The following is a 22,996-nucleotide window of genomic DNA, read 5'->3' on the forward strand; positions in this document are numbered from 1 at the left end:
CAGCAAGACTGGTTTTATTCTGCCAAGTTTTAACTGCTGTAATGCTGTAATTTAGCATAGATTAGACCATAAATATAAATCTGTCCGAGTCTTCCCGGGTTAATATGGATATGCTAGGGCATACTTTTTTTAATGTCTTTTTTCAGAACTATGCACAATTGCGGTTTCACTCTGGGGGTGTGTCCTTTCAGATTTATATTATAATGTTCTATGAAAATATAGTACTTATAAAACAATTATTTTCAGACTCTACAAAAATATCTGACAGACAACCAATCAAGGTGTAAGGAGAATCAATAAGATCTGGATTCAAGCCTAGTCTCTGACATATATAGGCTTATATGATCCTGGGTAAATCACAGTGCTCAGGGGAACTTTCTAATTCGAAGTTAAATGATTGCTAATCTGATTCCATGGAATGTAGTGTCTTTACAGAATCATACAATGAAATCAGATGGGAGGGGGGAAATGATATATTTATAAAATCTTCCTTGAAAAACTTGAAAAAAATGAAATCTTTGATAGGAAATCCCTCTCTCTTAAAAAAATGCTAGTTTTTACTGGCAACTAGTAAGATATCCAAATATATGTCTATATGTAATAATATATGGAGAGAGAGAGGGAGAGGGAGAAGGGAGAGAAAGAGAGAGTCAGATGCAGGGACACACACACACACAGACAGAGAGACAGAGGCAGAGAGAGAGAGACAGAGAGACAGAAAGAGACAGAGAGACAGAAACACACACACACACACACACACACACACACACACAGACAGAGAGAGAGAGAAGAAAAAAAGGAGAGAGAAGGAAGAAGGAAGAGACAGAGACACACACACACACAAAGACAGAGACAGAGAAAGGGGAGGGGAGACAGAGAAACAAAGAGCGTGTGATCTTACAATGTTGCATTAAATGTGTGTTGGCTCATTTTGCTTAACTACTTTGTTACAAAGGAGGTGTCTGTGGGGAGAGGGGATGGTTGAAAAGAGACAGTGATGGAAGAAAAACATTTTTCTGTATAGCATCTAAACTGACAGATAAATAAAAGAGACAGATAAACAGACATATCTAGATAGATAAATAATTTAAAGACATCTTAAAATTGCATTTATTTCCATTTAGGGTTGAATGAAAATTTTATAATGAACCTGGTTCTTAAAGGGAATTGTTCTTCTAAGGAAGAGCAATAGTAATCCCAAAGAGAGCGTTTTCTTTAGGAACTATGTGAGCTTGGGAGAAGACAAAGGTTGCCGGCAGGGGAATGAATCGGAAGAGACCGGCCAGGACGATGACAATGTAACACGCTGGGACCCGCGGCAGAGCAAGCAGTCTAGCAGGGCGCGGCGGGGCGGGCTTGGAGCTCGGCTGCACTCCCTGCAGTGGCAACCTCGCCATCAATGCGGCAGTGTTCAGGCACTAAAGAGCAGAAGGCGGGGTTTTTCCTATTGAATATAGCGGGTTGAATTGAGCGGCCAGCTCTGCAAGACCTATAAGTTAGCGCATTGCGCCACCCAAAGTCCTACAACTTTCACTGCAAGTGAAGATGGGAGATGTATCCTGCATAAAGAATTGCATACATAAGAATCCAATTCATAGGTTTAAGGCTGGAAGATAAAACCTCCTAATTTTGCAAGAAATTGAGGATGAGAGTGATTAAACTGTGATCTCACAGGATCACACAGATAGTAAATATCTGAGACAGGATTTGAGCGTAGTTATTCCTGGTTTCTCTACCTGTCCCTAAAGTCCCAGTACCACAACATAAAATTTGTGCCTTCCTCAGCTCTTCCTTTCACCAGCCTTCAAGAACCCAGGAACACATTTGTGGCAAGATGAGACCTTTGCTGGAGTTAAAATACTAGGATTAGGATTTAGAACTGGAAGAGACCATCTGTTCCCCAAGTTCTCCAAGTATGGTCCCTGAGATCCTTGTAGGGGGTGCATATAATAATACTAAGATGTGATTTGATGATGAAAATACTCCTTCTTTTTCCAACTATGTGGTGCCAGAGTTTTGTCACACACTTCAATCAGAACAACAAACTGAGTGCAGAGAGAACCTGTCTTCTATATATAACACTTTAAGGTCTGCTAAGTAATTCACAAATATTACTTTGTTCCTTATAACAACTCTGAGATGAAGGTATTATTATTATTTCCATTTTACAGATGAGGAAACTGAGGCAGGTGGCATTCAAGTGATTTGGGGGGAAGGTCATATTGTTAATGTCTGAGATCAGATTTGAATTTAGGTTTTCTTGACTCCAGGTCCATCACTCTATCGACTACAGCCCAGGGGTCCTCAAACTACAGCTGAGCTTGTGGGCCAGATGCGGCAGCTGAGGATGTTTAACCCCCTCACCCAGGACTATGAAGTTTCTTTATTTAAAGGCCCACAAAACAAAGTTTTTATTTTTACTATAGTCTGGCTCTCCAACAGTCTGAGGGACAGTGAACTGACCCCCTATTTAAAAAATTTGAGGACCCCTGGACGACACCATCTAGGTGCCTCACATTAAAGAGATTTGCAGAATTTAGATATTAAAGAAACTTGCAAACATATGTAAAATAATGCCACTCTTCTCACAAAATTTTTGTTTTGGAAAAGTTTTTTTCCATAAAAATATTTTTATGTTAACATATAATGGACTTATTTTAAATGAATTAATATCTTAGAACTATATTGATTTTAATTTGTAGTGTGGTTAATATTGATAGATATTACCCAAACATAGTTCCTCAAAGATTTTTGTAAAGTATAAAACAGTCTTGAAAGCAAAAAGTTTGAGAACAATTATTCTAGGATATTAAGCACAAAAATTTTTCTTTGGGATTCATTAGGCCTCATATAGTAGCTTTCATTCTTACTTAATGGAAAGTACAATGGTGACCTTTAAAAAGCTTCTTAGCAGCCCTTGCTAACTTTCCATTCTCCTTACATTTTAACCTCTCCCTTCCTCCTACTACCATCCATCCCACAGTGATCCATTTGACACTGGCCTTTTCACTGCTCCTCAAACAGGAAACTCCATCTCCAGTCTTTGAATTTTCATTGATTGAACCGCAAGCTTGGAATTCTCTATCCCTCCTCTCAGCCTTCTGGCTTCCTTCAAATCTCAACTAAAATCCCACTTTCTGTACAAGAAGGCTTTTAGTTTACCCTTAATTCTACTGTCTTATCTCCAGTTTATCCTTTTTATGTCTTATACATACATAATTGTTTGTATTGTCTCTTCTATTACAATGTCAACTTTCTTGAGGGAAGAGACTGACTCAGTATGCTGCCTGGTGGTGTTGTTCACTTAAGCATGCCCAATTCTACCTGACTCCATGGACAAAATCCATAGGGTTTTCTTGGCGAAAATACTGGAGTGGTTTGCTGTTTTTTCCTCAGTGTGTCCCCATTTTACAGATGAGGAAATGAAGAAACTAGGGTTTAAGTAATTAGCTCAGGGTCCCTCAGTAGTAAGTGTCTGAAGCTGGATTTAAACTCACAGGCTGGGTTGGTTGGTGTACTTAATTTTTGAAGAGAACCAAAACATCATTATGTTAGAGTCAAATTAGTGACCAATATGAGCTTGGAATGCTTTGCCATGGATAAGATACAAACAGTTCCTATGGACATTTAGGGTGGATTTTCTGATTTTGAACATCTCACATTTTTTTTGACCTAATTCAATTCTGCTTTGCTGATAGAGTTCTTGGATGAGGGCATACCATGCTCAGTGCTCCTGTGCCAGTGTCTTCCATCTCATGCAATCAATTCTAAAGTTCTTAAGAGAGACCTCTAGAGTGTCCTTGACCGCCTTTTCTGACCACCTTGTGAACACTTGCCCTGCATGAATTCTCTGAAATAGTCCTTTTGGAAAGCATACATTTGGAATTCAAACCATGTGGTCAGCCAAACAGAATTGTGCTCTCTGCAGTAGAGTTGGAATGCTTGGCAGTGTAGTTGGAGAAAGGACCTCAGTGTCTGGTACCTTATCCTGCCAGGTGACCTTCACAATCTTCCTAAGACAATTCAAATGGAAGCAATTCAGTTTCCTGGTATGGTGCTGGTGTACGTCCAGATTTCACAGGCACAACAGTGAGGTCAGCACAGCGACTCTGTAGACCTTCAATTTGGTAGTCAGTCTAATACTTCTCCTCACCCACTCTTTCCTTTAGAGCCTCCCCATCACTGAGATAGCTCTGGCAATGTGTGCCAACCTCGAATGTATGTATATATTCCTGGGAAGTATACTGCCAAGATGAGTGAATTTATCCATAGCATTCAAAATTTCACCATTTGCTGTAATCTGATGATGGTTTCACATATGGATGGTGTGGTACTGGCTGATGGAGTAACTGAATTTTCTTGGTATTAATTGTTAGGACAAAATTAGTACAAGTGGCAGAAAATCTATCATACTTTGTTGCAAATCAGGTTTGGAGGCATTATTGAGTGTACAATCATTTGCAAACAACAACAACAAAAAATCATACACCAACACTCCTTCCAGTTTAGTTTTGGTTTGTTACACCTCTTAGCTGTCCTTCATAAACAATTCTCTTGATAAATAGTTGCTGATTGACTGACTGGACTTTGGTTACTCATCTATAAAATGACAAGGCTAGGTCTAATTGTAATGCCGGAGAAACTGAGGCAGGAGAGAGATTAGAGAGTTTTTAATATTTTATTAATGGGAGAGTAAGATTGCCTGGACAGGACTCTCGTCTCAGATTATCCAGTCAGACAGAGATAAGTATACTGGGACCAAGGAATCCATATTGGTCCCAGGGCTGGAGGACCCAAAGAATCCAGCGTCCAGCATACAGCTGCCAGATGCCATTCTCCAGCAATGAATGGAGGAACCCCAACTTCTTAAATACCTTTTTGGAGACAAAGAAGAGAAAGGGAGGGAAGGTTTTTTTATCAGGGAGGGGAAGCCATAAAACCTAAAAATTCCAGAGACAAAGAAGTAAAGATATCATGGGTTGGTCTTGGAATATTCTAAAGGAATATTGTAAATCCATAAAAGAATCAGGAGATCTACTCTTTTATCTTGCTAATTTATAACCCGAGAGCGAATAATCCTTAGTTTTACTGGGTCAGAGACAGAACAGTTAAGGAAACTGAGACAGGGAAACTGAGTCAGGACAGTTAAAGAAAACTGTGGCATAACATTCCACACTCTCTCTCCTAAATATTCAAACCTTTGAATCTTAGCACCTTCCTCTAGGTATCCAGGAGGTCTTTGACCCACCCTATGTAAAGCAAACGAGCAAAAATAAAACTAGAAAAAATGTAAGGACTCATATGGCAAGAGCAAGTCTCTCCCTGATAATCCCAGAGTTAACAGCTGTACAAAGGCTCCCTTGTTGCAAGCATGTCAGGTCCTTTCCAGTTCTGGAGCACCATCTCAGCCAGAGAATCCAGTTTGAGATGGACAGTTAGGTCTGTGGTCATTTGTGCACTTAACTCAGTCTCTGCTTACAAAGCAGCAGGGTCCAAGGCCCAGTCAGAGAGGCAGCCCTCTCCATGGGGGAAGGATGAGGCTTGTAGTAGCTCCACCCGTCCCCACCCAGAGAAACAGGCAGGGCTGCTACTAGAATACAGATTTCTGAGCAGATTATGCACAGTTAGACCATCAAGGCAGGCAAACTCCAAACTTTTTAGGTGCCTCAAGCCAAACTTCAAGGTCCTTTGAAATCCTGAACTACTTAATGAACTGGGGTTACAGGAATGGAAAAACAGATCAGAGAGACTGCCAGTGTCACGACAGGTGTCTGATTTCTAAAACTTTTCTAAAAAAAATAATCTCAAAACTGAGTCTGCCAGGGAAATTTTAACAAAATAAGGGATTCTAAAACTAAAGCATCCAAATTCAATCTGAACTAAGTGAGATAGGGGGTGGGGCAGAAATGCCTAAGGCAAAGTGAATAGGAGCTAGGGGTTCCCATTCTTTCAGGTATTTTGAAAAAAATATACCAGTTTCCCCAATGTTCTATCTCTACCTCCCCCTTTTTTTTCTCACGGAAAGGAATTATCAAATGACCATTCCCCATATAAATCCCAAGAGCAAATCAAAATCCCTACACATAACAGACTAATACAGTAGCATTTCCTAAAAAGGCCTAAAAACATATCAGCAATAATTTACACAATTTTAACAAATCCCATCCCAAATCTTAAAACACACAGTAATAGATGATCCAGGAAAGGTTTAACAGTCAGTCATCAACCATTCCCAAAGTCCCTCATATCAGTCCAAAGTACAGTCGATGCAGGGTCAAGTCCATGGTCTCATTTTAAAACTGCTGCTTCAGGCTGTGAAGTGACAGGAGGCTCTCATTCCTTGCAGAGTGGGTGTGTGCCGTGGTGACAATCAAAGCTGATCAAAGCTGATCCAGGTTCCAGAAGCAAGCCAATAGCTGTAATTTGACCAAAATCTAGAACAAAAACACAAATCTAACACATAAAGATTGGATCAGTCTCAGATAGACTCAGTTCACCAGACTGTTGCAAAATACGAGGAGGCCAAAATAAATTGGCCAGCAGTTTCCTATGTGACGAGACGAGTTTGCTTTACAGGCCAAGCAAACGGCTGCAGTCTTACAGACCCCTGTTAATTGTCCACTTATCATGTAGAAACCTTAAAGAAACAAAACACAAATATCCAGTAACAGACAGATGACCAGGCGAAATAGTTGCCCAAGCATTTAGGATACAATGATTACATATGACCAGACTGAAAATAGCAAGGCACGACATAATTGAATTGCATTAACAATTCTATTGACCATTGCTCTGATCAGAGAGATCAGTTACAGAAGGAAAAATTCAAGAACATAACTATAACATTAACAGCTTATTAGTCAATTGTCCCAGTAACTGTCACAGGGTGGAGCTTTAAAACTCCCAAATAGCATTAACTAATTAACTCTAAGCCCAAAAACTCCAATAACAGATGTCATTAATCAAATTTCTGATAAATCTTAAACAATTATTTATCATATCATTATAAGTCATAACAGAAAGCAATTTTGTCTCAGTAAGTTCACAACTCAGAACAATTATCATATCTAGGTAGATGTTACATGAGTGAACATTATACATACAAATTATTTTGCTTTTAAAATACCCAATACATAGAAAAATATCCCAAATTGCATATTGTCCATAACATAAACATTTTCAAAAGGACAAAGAAAAAAAACTATTATGTTCAGAGGCCCTTTAAATAACCTCAGGATGACCCAATACAATCAATTTAAACTTATACAAAACACCCAATTCCACATAAAAGAATTCAAGGTTTTTTTAACATAGCAATTAAACTTTTAGAAATATTCAGACCAAAGTATGGATCACATTTATGACCATATCTCTTAACCAAGAAAACCTTTATGAAGAAACAAATATTCAATCAATTACCTAAAAGTATGTCCTTAAAAATCACACTTTGCTGCACTGCCGCAATCAGATAAGAGAAAAAAAAACAGCAGGAACATACTCAGGGGGGTGAGGGAAGGAGAGGATTCCATATGGCCATCCTTCCCCAACTCCTGACCCCTAGGAAAAAAACTTCCCTCAGCTTCCCCACTCAATTTCCTACATGGGGATCCTTTTCAAGATTTCACCCATCAGTTTCCCAATATCAGGTTTTTCCCCAAATCCACCCATTTCCAACTTTCTCTTTCCCCCTTTTTCTCACAGGCTGCTGCAGTCAGCCAGAGACAGAGAGAGAGAGAGAGAAAGATTTTTCAAACTTCTTGATATTTTCTAAGCCTGCAACACAGAGGCTGAATCCTTATCTCTTACAAGCTTACTAACTTTTAACACAGACACACAGACAAACATGGAGCTCCAATTTACTATGCACAGTTGCAACGTTGTTTTCCAACCAACAACATAACAGACAAACCACACAGAACATAGAACATATATGACAGACTACACAGTTACAACATTAAGCAAACATACCCAGAGGATATTCTCCAGCGTCCCAGAAAATACCCGTCTCAGAATTTTTAAACCCGTCGGCATTTATTCTGAGACCACAGGTTGCTAGCAACAGAACAGACCAGAACCAGAACCAGAACCAGATGGTACCGCAAAAGGTACCCAGACAGACTTACTCTCCCGAATGCCGAATCAAATGCCGAATCGATTTTGTTGTCCACTGTAGGCCGGACTGAGGCTGAAGAACCGCTTCAAGGAACAGACCCAGGTCCTGAGCCCCCCTCAGGCCTAGGTGGAGACCGAGAGGTCTCTAATCTCTAATCCAGTTCTCAGTTTCTATTATCTCGGTGGGAACCTCCAAATTGTAATGCCGGAGAAACTGAGGCAGGAGAGAGATTAGAGAGTTTTTAATATTTTATTAATGGGAGAGTAAGATTGCCTGGACAGGACTCTCGTCTCAGATTATCCAGTCAGACAGAGATAAGTATACTGGGACCAAGGAATCCATATTGGTCCCAGGGCTGGAGGACCCAAAGAATCCAGCGTCCAGCATACAGCTGCCAGATGCCATTCTCCAGCAATGAATGGAGGAACCCCAACTTCTTAAATACCTTTTTGGAGACAAAGAAGAGAAAGGGAGGGAAGGTTTTTTTTATCAGGGAGGGGAAGCCATAAAACCTAAAAATTCCAGAGACAAAGAAGTAAAGATATCATGGGTTAATCTTGGAATATTCTAAAGGAATATTGTAAATCCATAAAAGAATCAGGAGATCTACTCTTTTATCTTGCTAATTTATAACCCGAGAGCGAATAATCCTTAGTTTTACTGGGTCAGAGACAGAACAGTTAAGGAAACTGAGACAGGGAAACTGAGTCAGGACAGTTAAAGAAAACTGTGGCATAACATATTAAGCTCCACAGCTCCTTCTACCTCAAATATTTTCTGATTCTAAGCGACCCAGACTTTTAAAAGCTCATCTATTGTGTTGGACTGTCTTGGATTGTATTATGAAGTACATGGCAGTTGGTTCTAGCCCAATGGAAATATATAGTGTGAACCAGAATAATATGACCACTTCACGACTTTCCTTGTTCACATTAAATTGGAACCTAACTATAAAATTAGAACATTCAGAATTAGAAAGCCACACACAGAATTGGAAATTATCTTAGAAGATCATCTTTTTTGGCCTTGAAAATTCATTAGAAAATTACTGTAACACAATAATCCAATGAGCCAAAGAAATCTCATTGGCTTCAACTACAGACAGTACTAGTATAGTCCCTGCCCCACCTCTCCATTTCCTCTTTTATTGTCTCTCTTCTTGTAAGTTTAAGGAATTTAAATTTAACTTATTTAAATTTAAATTTAAGGTATTTGTTCTCTGAGTTCTCCTTATCATTTAAACTCCCTAATTTGTCTGATAAATTCTCTCCTACACTTGTCTTCTTTTGAAAACCCAGCAAATAGGGAATAGAGGTAGTGGACAGAACAGATTACATTTATTTTACATACTCTGAATTTTTAAAAAACTTGTACTTGATTTCATTTAGGCTCTGAAATGCTCAAGGCTCTTTATTTCCATAGAGGTTCCCTTTCCATCTAGGTAAAATTGATGGGGTGAATCCTGAAACTGTCCTCCTTGACTTTTGGGGTGAGCTCTGAAACTCTCCTCTGACAAAGATCCATCCTTCAGGACAGTTAAATAGTTTCATTAAGATTAGCCCAGGACCACTCCCTACTTAGCTGGAACTTAAGTAGTTTCATTCAGTTGGAGATTTAGACCTGATATAACTAGTCTCATTCACTGGAAATCTAGGCCTGGGGACAGTGATAACATTGAAGGAATTTCATTCAATAGAAGCCCTACCCCCAGATTTCTTATAAAATGACCATTTTAAACTCCAGATCTTTGCAGAAGTCTGAAGTAGGATTATGCTTTGCCTTGTTACCGCTGCCTACCAGGACTCTTGCCTGCTGTGAAGATATTCTTTTCTCAGTGCTAACCTTTTGTTATTTCTCTGCCAGGACCTCTTGCCACTCAGAAGACTGTCTTCCTAGCAAAGCTGGCATCTCAGCCAACAATAAAAATCCCTTTTCTTGCCATATTCAGATTTTGGGTTTGTGAATTCTTTCACATTGGACCTGCATGGACCAGAGGGGATTCCCACAACTCTCTGCACTGCCACTAACTGCATCAGAATGACACCTAATTTTACTTTCATTCTCGAGTAGATTCAAGGCCAAAAATTACATTGCTGTACTTGGAAGGGGAAGGAGTTAAAAGGTCATACTGTACTCTTTATCATTACTCCTAATAGATCACTGCTACTTTCCTGGTTAACTAAATATGCTTATAGCTTAAGGAAGACATCAGAGATGGTAAATCTATGTACATTTATCTTAGGAATTATCTACAGACTTAGGAAGGCCATTTTATTTATTACTTGGCTAACAAAGGCAAAAGGATAAGAGAACAGAAAGGAAAAGAAAAATAATTAAGAGATAAATTTCAGTTTGGGTCAAACTTTAGAATATATTATTATTCTCAGATAGAGAAGGCTGGACTTGTGATTTTATTCATTTAAAGAGTTCCCAGTGAGAAACTTCTTCTCATCAAAGGACATCAGCTCTTTAAAATTCTAAGTCCAAGAGAGTAGCGTGGAGCCTGAAGAAATGAAATACCTGTTTATGCTTAGTATGCCAGAACATACTTGACTATGAGGCTAGCTCTGCAGCTATGACTCCATAGTTCCTCTCTTAGAATGCTATTATTATTTTTAGGCAGTCAGAATTAAATGACTGGCCAAGGGTCACACAGCTACTAAGTGTCTGAACACATACCTAGTATATATCTGAGGCTGTATTTGAACTCATGTTTTCCTGACTTGAGGGCTGGTGCTCTATCTACTGAAACACCTAAACTGCTCCTTAGAATGTATCTTTTTAATAAAAAGATATTTTATTGTCATTTGTGAAAGGGACGTAGTCATTATTACCTTAATGGGCTCTTTAAGGATATGTCACACCAGACAAACCTCATTTCCTTTTTTGAGGGGATTATTAAAGTAAAAGAAAGTCAAGTGATTTACATATGGAACAGATGATCTGGTTATCAATTTTTCAACTGGCAAAATGCTTGTTAGGTGGTATGTCCAATATATTGGATCAAAGAATAAAAATCCAAAAGATCTTGCCTGATTAGAAGGATGAGCTATGTCTAATATTAGGAAATAATTAATGACTAAAAATATAATTGTATGTTAAAAAATCTACTTCAGAAGTATAGATAATAATTCATTTGAGAAAGATCTGAGGGTTTTAGTGGACTTCAAATACAATACAATGTCATGGCAGTGAAAAAAAGATGGGATCTTGGGCATTCATTAATAGAGATATAGGATCTATATCCAGGGAACTGACCTGACATTCCCTATTCTTGCTATAGATAGCATAGGACCTGACACATAGGAGATGCTTAATAAATATTGATTGATTGATTGATTGATTGATTTCTGAATCTAAGCGACCCAGACTTTTAAAAGCTCATCTATTGTGTTGGACTGTCTTGGATTGTATTATGAAGTACATGGCAGTTGGTTCTAGCCCAATGGAAATATATAGTGTGAACCAGAATAATATGACCACTTCACGACTTTCCTTGTTCACATTAAATTGGAACCTAACTATAAAATTAGAACATTCAGAATTAGAAAGCCACACACAGAATTGGAAATTATCTTAGAAGATCATCTTTTTTGGCCTTGAAAATTCATTAGAAAATTACTGTAACACAATAATCCAATGAGCCAAAGAAATCTCATTGGCTTCAACTACAGACAGTACTAGTATAGTCCCTGCCCCACCTCTCCATTTCCTCTTTTATTGTCTCTCTTCTTGTAAGTTTAAGGGAATTTAAATTTAACTTATTTAAATTTAAATTTAAGGTATTTGTTCTCTGAGTTCTCCTTATCATTTAAACTCCCTAATTTGTCTGATAAATTCTCTCCTAGACTTGTCTTCTTTTGAAAACCCAGCAAATAGGGAATAGAGGTAGTGGACAGAACAGATTACATTTATTTTACATACTCTGAATTTTTTAAAAACTTGTACTTGATTTTATTTAGGCTCTGAAATGCTCAAGGCTCTTTATTTCCATAGAGGTTCCCTTTCCATCTAGGTAAAATTGATGGGGTGAATCCTGAAACTGTCCTCCTTGACTTTTGGGGTGAGCTCTGAAACTCTCCTCTGACAAAGATCCATCCTTCAGGACAGTTAAATAGTTTCATTAAGATTAGCCCAGGACCACTCCCTACTTAGCTGGAACTTAAGTAGTTTCATTCAGCTGGAGATTTAGACCTGATATAACTAGTCTCATTCACTGGAAATCTAGGCCTGGGGACAGTGACAACATTGAAGGAATTTCATTCAATAGAAGCCCTACCCCCAGATTTCTTATAAAATGACCATTTTAAACTCCAGATCTTTGCAGAAGTCTGAAGTAGGATTATGCTTTGCCTTGTTACCGCTGCCTACCAGGACTCTTGCCTGCTGTGAAGATATTCTTTTCTCAGTGCTAACCTTTTGTTATTTCTCTGCCAGGACCTCTTGCCACTCAGAAGACTGTCTTCCTAGCAAAGCTGGCATCTCAGCCAACAATAAAAATCCCTTTTCTTGCCATATTCAGATTTTGGGTTTGTGAATTCTTTCACATTGGACCTGCATGGACCAGAGGGGATTCCCACAACTCTCTGCACTGCCACTAACTGCATCAGAATGACACCTAATTTTACTTTCATTCTCGAGTAGATTCAAGGCCAAAAATTACATTGCTGTACTTGGAAGGGGAAGGAGTTAAAAGGTCATACTGTACTCTTTATCATTACTCCTAATAGATCACTGCTACTTTCCTGGTTAACTAAATATGCTTATAGCTTAAGGAAGACATCAGAGATGGTAAATCTATGTACATTTATCTTAGGAATTATCTACAGACTTAGGAAGGCCATTTTATTTATTACTTGGCTAACAAAGGCAAAAGGATAAGAGAACAGAAAGGAAAAGAAAAATAATTAAGAGATAAATTTCAGTTTGGGTCAAACTTTAGAATATATTATTATTCTCAGATAGAGAAGGCTGGACTTGTGATTTTATTCATTTAAAGAGTTCCCAGTGAGAAACTTCTTCTCATCAAAGGACATCAGCTCTTTAAAATTCTAAGTCCAAGAGAGTAGCGTGGAGCCTGAAGAAATGAAATACCTGTTTATGCTTAGTATGCCAGAACATACTTGACTATGAGGCTAGCTCTGCAGCTATGACTCCATAGTTCCTCTCTTAGAATGCTATTATTATTTTTAGGCAGTCAGAATTAAATGACTGGCCAAGGGTCACACAGCTACTAAGTGTCTGAACACATAGCTAGTATATATCTGAGGCTGTATTTGAACTCATGTTTTCCTGACTTGAGGGCTGGTGCTCTATCTACTGAAACACCTAAACTGCTCCTTAGAATGTATCTTTTTAATAAAAAGATATTTTATTGTCATTTGTGAAAGGGACGTAGTCATTATTACCTTAATGGGCTCTTTAAGGATATGTCACACCAGACAAACCTCATTTCCTTTTTGAGGGGATTATTAAAGTAAAAGAAAGTCAAGTGATTTACATATGGAACAGATGATCTGGTTATCAATTTTTCAACTGGCAAAATGCTTGTTAGGTGGTATGTCCAATATATTGGATCAAAGAATAAAAATCCAAAAGATCTTGCCTGATTAGAAGGATGAGCTATGTCTAATATTAGGAAATAATTAATGACTAAAAATATAATTGTATGTTAAAAAATCTACTTCAGAAGTATAGATAATAATTCATTTGAGAAAGATCTGAGGGTTTTAGTGGACTTCAAATACAATACAATGTCATGGCAGTGAAAAAAAGATGGGATCTTGGGCATTCATTAATAGAGATATAGGATCTATATCCAGGGAACTGACCTGACATTCCCTATTCTTGCTATAGATAGCATAGGACCTGACACATAGGAGATGCTTAATAAATATTGATTGATTGATTGATTTCTGAATCTGAAGTACTGACTTCAATTCTGGGAGCCACATTTTAGACAACAATAACAGATTGAATAGTGTCCAATCTAAGGTCACCAGCTGGTAAAAGAGATGGGAGATTAAGCTAGGTAAGGATAAATTAACTTTTTTTTTGTTTATCTGGAATTATTTATCATGAAGCATCAATAAATCAGCAAAGATTTGTTAAGCACCAATTGTGTTCTAGGCTCAGAGCTATATATTAGAGATACCAGATCAAACAACAACAACAACAACAACAAACAAAAAACAAAAAACCCAAACAAATTACAAATTGTTCCTGCCTTCAAGGAGTTTATATTCTACTAGGGATTATATTATGTCACACCTCTCACATTTAGAGTAGAAGGTGTCATATAAGTGGGACAAACAAGAAACTTCTAGTCAAGATATTTTGATCTTTTACTGGACAGAATCTGAGGTCTTCAGGACAGCATTCTGCCTTTTGAATTGAATGGAATTGAATCTTTGTCTTCAGATAGAAGATAACTATTCATATCAATTCTGAGATACTGAGTTGTAACTAATTTAGCGTTACCAGGATTTTAATATCTGGGAAGAGGTCTTGTCCTTTTTGTTTTTTAACACCTTTAAAATTTTTTTAAAAAAACATTTTTTACTTAAAGTTTTTGATTTCAAATTCTATCTCTGTCTCCCTCCCTTCCCAACCTTCTTCCTAAAATGGTAAGCAGATATAGGTTATACATGTGCAATTATGTAAAACATTTCTCTATTAGTCATTTTATATAAGAAGACTTGAATAAAAGAAAAAAATAAAGTGAAAAATAGCATGCTTTAGAGTTTAGACTATTAAATAAATATCACTTCTTTCTCTGAAGGCAAATAGTATACATCATTAGTCCTTTGGAATTGTCTTAGATTATTGTATTGCTGAGAACAGCTATATTGCTGTCACTTATACAATGCTCTCCTGGTTCTGCTTGCTTCACTTTGCATCAGTTCATGTAATTCCTTCCAAGTTTTTCTAAACTCATCCTGCTTGTCATTTCTTACACACAATAATATTCTAGTATAATCATATACCAAAGTTTGTTCAGTCATTCCCCAATTGTTGGACTTCTCTTTGATTCTCAATTCTTAGCCCAAGAGAGGTCTTCTCTTTATACCTTAGTTCAATTTTTATGCTCTGCTGACATAACTTAGAAGCAGTGTATATATCTCATGGCTATATTGCTTCTGGCTCAAGGATCACCTTGTCCTATCAACCCTTGTGGTCTGGAGGACGAGCTGTCTCATTTTCTGGCACAATAATTTTTGTTGTTCAACTATTCAGATTGTGTCTGACTATTTGTAATCCTGTGTACCATACTGTCCATGAGGTTTCTTGGCAAAGACATTGTAATGGCTTTTCATTTCTTGCTCCAGTGGATTAATGTAAACAGGTTGAGTGACTTAATAAGTTTCTGAGACTTCAAGCCCAAGATTCTATCCACTGAGTCATGTAGTTGATTTTAAGTTGCACAGATTGTCCTCTGTGCTATAGCTGTCTTCCGTTCTGAAACTAAATTTATAAGACTTCATGTTTATGTTTCTGCTGAGAGTACCAAAGGTCAAAGCATCCCTTGGTTTATTAGTAATCATATATTTCTAGGTAGACAGAATCTTCTGAGAAATAGCTAGTGGAATAATTGCTGACACCAGAGCTATGAATCACCAAAAAAAAAAAAAAAAAAAAAAGAACTCTTCATGGATCAGGAAAGAACCATGTATTTTTTTGGTGGATAGCATCCATGCCCAGATAGTAGTAAAACCTCTTACCTAACAATGTGAGACTCTTGGGGACTTTGTGCCTGGGTTCCAGTCAAAGAAATAATGTCAGCCAAAGTGTGAGGTGCTCTTGCTGGATTACCAATATTCAGTTTTTCTGGCTATCAGAAAACAAACAAACTGATACTCTGAGAATAGGGTAGCATTCTAATATTCCCCTCATTCATTCATTCATTTAACAAATTCTCATTAAACAACTTTGATATACAACTCAGGTGTCAAACTCAAATAGAAATGGATCTTTGTAGCTTCATATTGACTTAGAAAACCACAAATTAACATCATCTCTATTGAAATGTATTTTTATTTACTTTGTTAAATATTTCTCAATTATACTCATACCTCCCTATACTGCTTACACATATTGCAATTTTTAAAAACAAATCGAAGATTTGTGGCAATCATATGCAGTGCCATTTTTCCAAAAGCATGTGATCACATTGTGTCTCTGTAACATTTTGGTAATTCTACATTTCAATATTTCAAATATTTTCACTATTATTATTATTATATCTAATATATTGGTGATTTGTGATCAGTTATTTTTGATGACATTATTGAAATTGTTTCAGGGCACCACAAACTGTGCTCATTTAAGAATGTGAATTTAATTGATAAATATGTGCTTTGACTACTGCACGAGCCATTCCCAGTCTCTCTGTCTTTGTCTGTCTCTGTATCTTCTTGGGTGTCTCCTCTATTCCCTGCGACACAACAATATTGAAATTAGGCCAATTAACAACATGTTATGTTGGCTTCTTAGTATCCAAGTGAAAGAAAGAATTAATCAATGAGATAAACTTTATTGTTGTTTCATTTTAAGAAATTTCCCCAGTTGGCTCAAACTTTGGCAACCACCACTCTGATGCAAGACCCTCCACCAGCAAAAAAGATTATGACTCATTTAAAGATCAGATGATGGTTAGTATTATTTAGCAATAAAGCATTTTTAAAATTAAAATATATACATTTTTTAAGAGTAGTACTATTGCACACTTGACAGACTATAAGCATAACTTTCATATGCACTAAAATCAGAAAATTCTTTCGACTTCTTTTATTGCTTTATGGCAATATTCACTTTACTGTGATGGTCTGGAATTGAACCTTCAATATTTCTGAGGTATGCCAGTACATTTAATCTGGTTTCCTGGAGGCAGTGAATTTGACACCTCTGAATTACATAACACTGTGCTGCGAGGGGATAAAAAGAAGCTTCTTCCCTCAAGGACCTTTTAATGTTATTCAGAGGACAAGATTCACATACTTTAAAAATATACTCCCAAGGTCAGAGAAGGATGCTAGGGCCAGTGATAGTTTTATAATTCCCATAGCTATTGGGGCTGGCTACTGAATCCACTCACGGGTTTTGTGATGGGTTAGATTTAGTCAGATGAAGACCCTGCCACGATAATATAGCCAAGAATGCTAGTGCCTTCCCTCTGAGATTACCTCCAATTTACCTCTAGATATATATAGTTTTTTGCAGATTGTCTCCTCTGTTAAATTGTGTACTCCTTGAGGTCAGGGACCTCACTTTTGCCTTTATATCCTCAGAGCTTAATAAGTGCATAATAAGTATTTTTGACTAAGTGATCAAAGAGGTCACTTGCTGTGGGCACTTCTCTCAAGAACAACAGAATCTTTCAACAATTATAGGGTAGTCCTTTGTGTGGTCAAAGGGGAATAATAGTAGCGAACCCATGTGTCACAGAGATATATCTTGGGAAGGGAGGAAGACTGGGAATTTGTGATTTTGACTGCTGGGGTTTGGTATTTTGTTATACATTGTGTTCTTTCCTTATAATTGATTTGCATATCGGTTATATTCTGAGTAAATGCTGGATACAGTATTCAAGCGTATTTGTGTGTTCATATGTAGAAATGATTCTATTATGTCAAGATCATCACATGACTAGGATTCACTGAAATAGAATGAAGTCCAGAAGTAAGTAAAGTTTACTAGTAAATGGGAACTCAAAGCTAAGTTATGGGAAAAAAGTTGGCACTTCCTCACAGTATAGCAAAGGGATATAATGTCACTGATCCTCTAAAAATCAGGGAATATGGCACTTAATCAAGAGATTTTCATGGTACTCAGGCAGGTGTTGTGAAAACCACTGGGGAATCATTGCTGCTAGTAGTTGTTGAAGCCAGCTGCTGGCTATATAAATGCTCATATTTTTAATGTTAGAAAATTCTGTTTTCTGCATATATATATTTATTTTGTGATAGATCAAGTTGCACACATTTTATGAAGGCACAAAGCATCTAGTAGAGAGTAACATGGATGAGTAGGTTCATAGTTTTCTAATTTCACCTAGGGCTCACAAGTGCCTTGTTTTAGCTCTAAAGACACCATCCATCAACCAACAGGCATTTATTAAGGACCTACTATGTACAAATACAGGGAATACAAAGACACATATATTTTATTCTCAAGGAGTGTACATTCTATTGAATTATATTACTAAGTGTCAAATGAAGAGTATGGACTCTTCATTTGTTAAGAGATCATTGTGGGTTGGCGTTATTGGGCAAATCCGCATGGAATAAGTGGTGTTTGACCTTGGAGAAAGGCTAGGATATGGATGGATGGAGAAAGGATGGGTAGGAAGAGCAGGAACAAAGGCAGAGAGGATTTGTATAGAAATTCTTGCACTATTCAAATATCATCCATTTTAGCCTGAAGCTCTTTCTTGTGGTTCTGCCTTATTCCTTCAAATAGAAGCATCTCATCCAAATGTACAGAAACTAACAAGAAACTAACTTCTCACATTGAGAAGTTAAGAGAGAAAACAGAGTGATTGCCAAGGGAAGGTAAGTAGCCCTTTTTCATCATTTTAATCCAAATTTATCCTCTTGAATTTAGGATTCACTGAATTCCTTCTTGGGTAATGACAGATTAAAAATTTAAGCCTCTGAAAAAGGAGTCTTTGAATGTTTTTCTTCTTTTTCTTGTCCCCTTAGAGTGCCCCTGGCATGTCAATCATTTGCTCAATGTCTATTATATGTCTAGCTCTCTGCTAGGCACTTGGGAGGGAAAGAGGAATTTTGTGAAGAAATGGAAGACATGATCTCCTGCTATCCACCTCTCAGGATTTCTTTGAGAAAAGTGCTTTATAAAACCTAAGGGGCTAAATAAATGTGAGCTACCTTCAGTGACTTTGCAATCATATTTATGAAATAATATGCTTCTTTAATCAGAGAGAAATATAGAATATTAAAAACTTAACCTCCAAAAGGGCAGGTAGATGATATGCCAGGCATGGTGTGAAGATCTGAGTTTAAATCCAATTTCACTTACTAATTGTGTGACCCTGGGCAAGTCACTTAACTGTCTGCCTCAGTTTCCCCATCTATAAAATGTGCTGGAGAAGGAAATGATAAACCACTACAGTATGTCTGCTAAGAAAGCCTGAAATGGTTATGAAAAGTCAGATATGGCTCAACAACAATACTCTGACCTTCTCATTTTACAAATGATCAAAATGAGTCAATGAGGGGTCCTATGACTTGGTCAGCATCACACAGCTAAACACTGGAGACAACTGATTAATATATTATAAATGAAATATTTTCAAATGCAATAGATGATTGAACATGTTCATTCAAAAATATTCAATAAGCATTAATTAAGGGCATAGCATGTGCCAGGAACTGTTACAGGCAATGAAGATATAAAGAAAAAAATGATTTAGTTTTTCCTTCTCAAGACAGCATATTTTCAAGGAGTATACGTATATTCTATTGGGGGAGACAATATGTGCATAGAAAATTAAATTGGGGAATGGAATGAGCATTTATATATATATATATATATATATATATATATATATCAGGCACTGTGCTAAGCATTTTTAAAATATTATTTCATTTGATAATTCAAATATAAAATAAGTGAATAAAGTACTAGAACTTTCTTATTATTATGGCAGTTAGAAGGCATACATATCTATATATCTATATAGACAGAGAAGCTTTGTCTGCTTTGCCATTGTACCTTAAGGAAAGCAAAGCAGGCAAAGCAGAAAATGCATTTTCTTTAATGTATTTTCCATTGATAAAATCACATCAGTTTCAGATGCTGAACCACTGGACCCTGCCAAAGACTTGGGTAACAAGAATTTTCCTTTCTTAGTATTTTGTAGCTGTGGGTGTAGCACCTGCAGAAACAATGATTGGGCTGCATCCCCACAAAGAGTTTGCTTCCCAGGATGATGACTGAAGGACTTGGGCTGGAAGCATTGCAACCCCCAAAGCTTTTAGGCTCAAGGTGTTGGGCTGACTCATCAGGGTCTGAGGGGAGAGGTGGTGGGAGTGCTTTGATTTGCCTGGCACATGTACCTTGCTGCTTCAGGTAGGCTGGTTTGCCTGTCCTGTGAAAGCAGGTGGTTGACAGTTGGTAATGATGGTTACCATCTCCAGGGGAATTGTTTCTCTGGCTAACGGTTGTGAGGGTTGGATTGGAATTAGGATTGGTGTCTGGGAAATGTTACCACGCCCAACAATCTATATGTTCATTGTTGGCAGCTGGTCATCAGTATAGTTTCTGGCTGATTCACTCAATTTCTCTCCTTAATAAAAGCTTTTGGGATTGACCTGGAAGCAGACTTACTCATTTGTGGGATGCTGCTTTTCCGAGACTCCTGGGCTAAGGGACTGAGGTTGCTTCCAAAACTCTAAGGAGAAATTGTGATCAAGGTGGTGGTGGTTTGATTTTTACCGGCACCTTCTGCCTTCTGTTTCTCCTTCAGTGTCCCCTGCTGCTTTGGCAGATTTTTTCAGCACAAATTTCCAGAGGAGAGTACTAGCAATTGGAGCATTGGTTTTCTTACTTAAGGGCAATGAATTGTTTGACGTGAATGAAGTGTTTGACAATTGAATGAAGAGAAGATAGGGAAAGTCTTTTGGGAAACACTTTTTTTTTCCTTTTTCTAAAGAAAATATATACAGCTGATTGCAAAACTGCCTGCATAAGCATAGGAGCAACTGTTTTTGTCCATCTACACATTGATGGAAGTTGAAGAAATAAAACAATTTTGATTTCTCTTTGTTCTGGAAGACTTTATTACCTTGCATTCTCAGAGGAGTTTTTTCTATAATACACACTGGGCTTCAGGGACAACATTTTTAAAAAGTTTTTATTTTTTGCTAAGAAGTTGGAGTTGGGATAGTGAGATGACTTGTCCAGGAGGAAAAGGTACAATCATTATTCTTAGCAACATTCACAGCATCCCTGCTGCACTCCTATCCTTAATCTACCTTGAGATATACCTTCCAGCATCAGGGTCCAATTATTCTTAAGATTTACTTTCTTTCCTAAACTTCTTATCTTTCTTCCAACTTTTTACTCCAGAGCTTTTATGTCATTTAAAAATCTTTTATTTAATTTCTTCTAGGCATTCATTTTTTCTTTGTGGAAAAACCTGTTTTTAAGCCTCTACTGTTGCTAGGGAATTTTTTTTTTTACTCCTTTTTAGAGATCTCTAAATTTGCAATAATTTTTTTTTTGATTTAGTCATTTTTCCAGCTTTAGTTCCTCAACTGAAGCTTTGTGCCCACTGATGCTCTTTTAGGTGGAGTGATTGGCTAGGTTTGGTTTTGTCCTGGGTCTACTTGCTGCCTGCTTTAACCTGGGTTAGACTAGCTCCTCCCTCCTTGAATCTTTGAGATTTAGTTAAACAAAACAAAACAAAATACCGACTCATGTTCCCAAGTTTAAATCTTCCCTCAGACACTTATGAATTATATGATGTTGGATGAGTCATGTAACTCAAATTACTCAAATTCCTCATCTGTGAAATGATCTGGAGAAGGAAATCTAGTATCCTTGCCAAGAAAACCCAAATGGGGTTTTGTAGAGTTGGACATGACTAAAAAATGGCTAAAAAACTTCTTTAAGATCAAATAACAATAAATATTGTTATTGATGAATAAATATATTTCCATACATTTTAAATATTTGCTCATATATGAATAGGATTAATAAAATATACTCATATTTTGAACACGGAATACAATCACATAATATATGAACATATATGCTTGTATATGAACAAATATTTTATTCATCAATAACAACACATTATTCATTGCTTTCTTACTGTTTTCACTGTTAATTCAAATCAAAGAGATTCTTGAACAATTCATTATTCTCCTCTTTTTTACACTTAAGGTTTTTTAGACCATAGCATGGGTGAATAAAATAAATACTTTTTTAAAATGGAATGAGAGCATTGGGATTTTAGCTCATCCTCTATTAGTTGTTATTGATGATGGGGATGATGATGATGATGATACTGGCTATAATGGACGGAGAGCCAGCCTATGTGCTAGTGAGATCTGGGCTCAAAACCAATTTCTGCCACATACTAACTGTAATCCTGGAAAACTCAATTGCTAAGGGCCCCAGGCAATTTTCTAAGACTAAGTTGCAGAACTTGCATTGGTTGAGAGAGTTTCCTCATTGACCAGGGACTTGTCTATACCAATAACATCCCTGGTCTGGTTCATTCCTAAATTATTATTATTATAATGCATTAGAACAGGTTAGTGTGGCTGTGAAATGAATTCTGAACTTTGAAAATGAAAATTCAGCTCAAAAGCATCAGCACAGACTTATGTATGAGGCAGTGTGTGTGTGTGTGTGTGTGTGTGTGTGTGTGTGTGTGTGTCCTCCCAGGCAGAGGAAAGGTAGGTTTTTCAGAGAAGACAGAGGCGAGCTTTGTGTAAGCAATGAGCAGGCCCAGTCTTCTCTCTATCTCTCATTTTTCCTTGGAGGCTGAGCGTAGTAACATGAAGGGACTGCTCTCCTTCTCTCTTCTCATCACTACTTGGGCTTCCCAGGTAAGCTCTGACCGGTTGGTCTTTCTATCTTAGAGGTCTAGAAAAGCACTTATTTCTTTAGGTGAGAAATGAAAAAAAAAAAAGGAAGAAGTAACAGGGGGCAAATGGAATAGCACAGAAGATGTTGGGGAATTGCTTGAAGAAATCCTTCATCACAATTAGCAATCTATTTTCCACACTGAATGAAATCTTGTATTAGTTTAAATACTGAATGAATCCAAGGTGTTTCAAACAGTGTTCATGTTGTAATAATTAGTATGTCTCCTAATAATCTTTGATTTTGATTTTTAATCATTTGGGGGCT

At 37.3% G+C, this 22,996-nt stretch overlaps 1 protein-coding gene across 1 annotated transcript in view; it reads left to right on the plus strand.

Annotated features, from left to right (window-relative positions):
* CCN6 (cellular communication network factor 6) overlaps positions 1-22,996 on the plus strand; it is a 57,730-nt gene that overhangs the window by 15,431 nt on the left and 19,303 nt on the right. Inside the window, exon 2 of the mRNA XM_051996728.1 lies at positions 1,181-1,432. Coding sequence (XP_051852688.1) covers positions 1,181-1,432 — 252 coding nt within the window. The remainder of the gene's footprint in view (positions 1-1,180; positions 1,433-22,996) is intronic.

The sequence above is a fragment of the Antechinus flavipes genome, chromosome 4 (genome assembly GCF_016432865.1).
Source record: "Antechinus flavipes isolate AdamAnt ecotype Samford, QLD, Australia chromosome 4, AdamAnt_v2, whole genome shotgun sequence".
Taxonomy (NCBI): domain Eukaryota; kingdom Metazoa; phylum Chordata; class Mammalia; order Dasyuromorphia; family Dasyuridae; genus Antechinus; species Antechinus flavipes.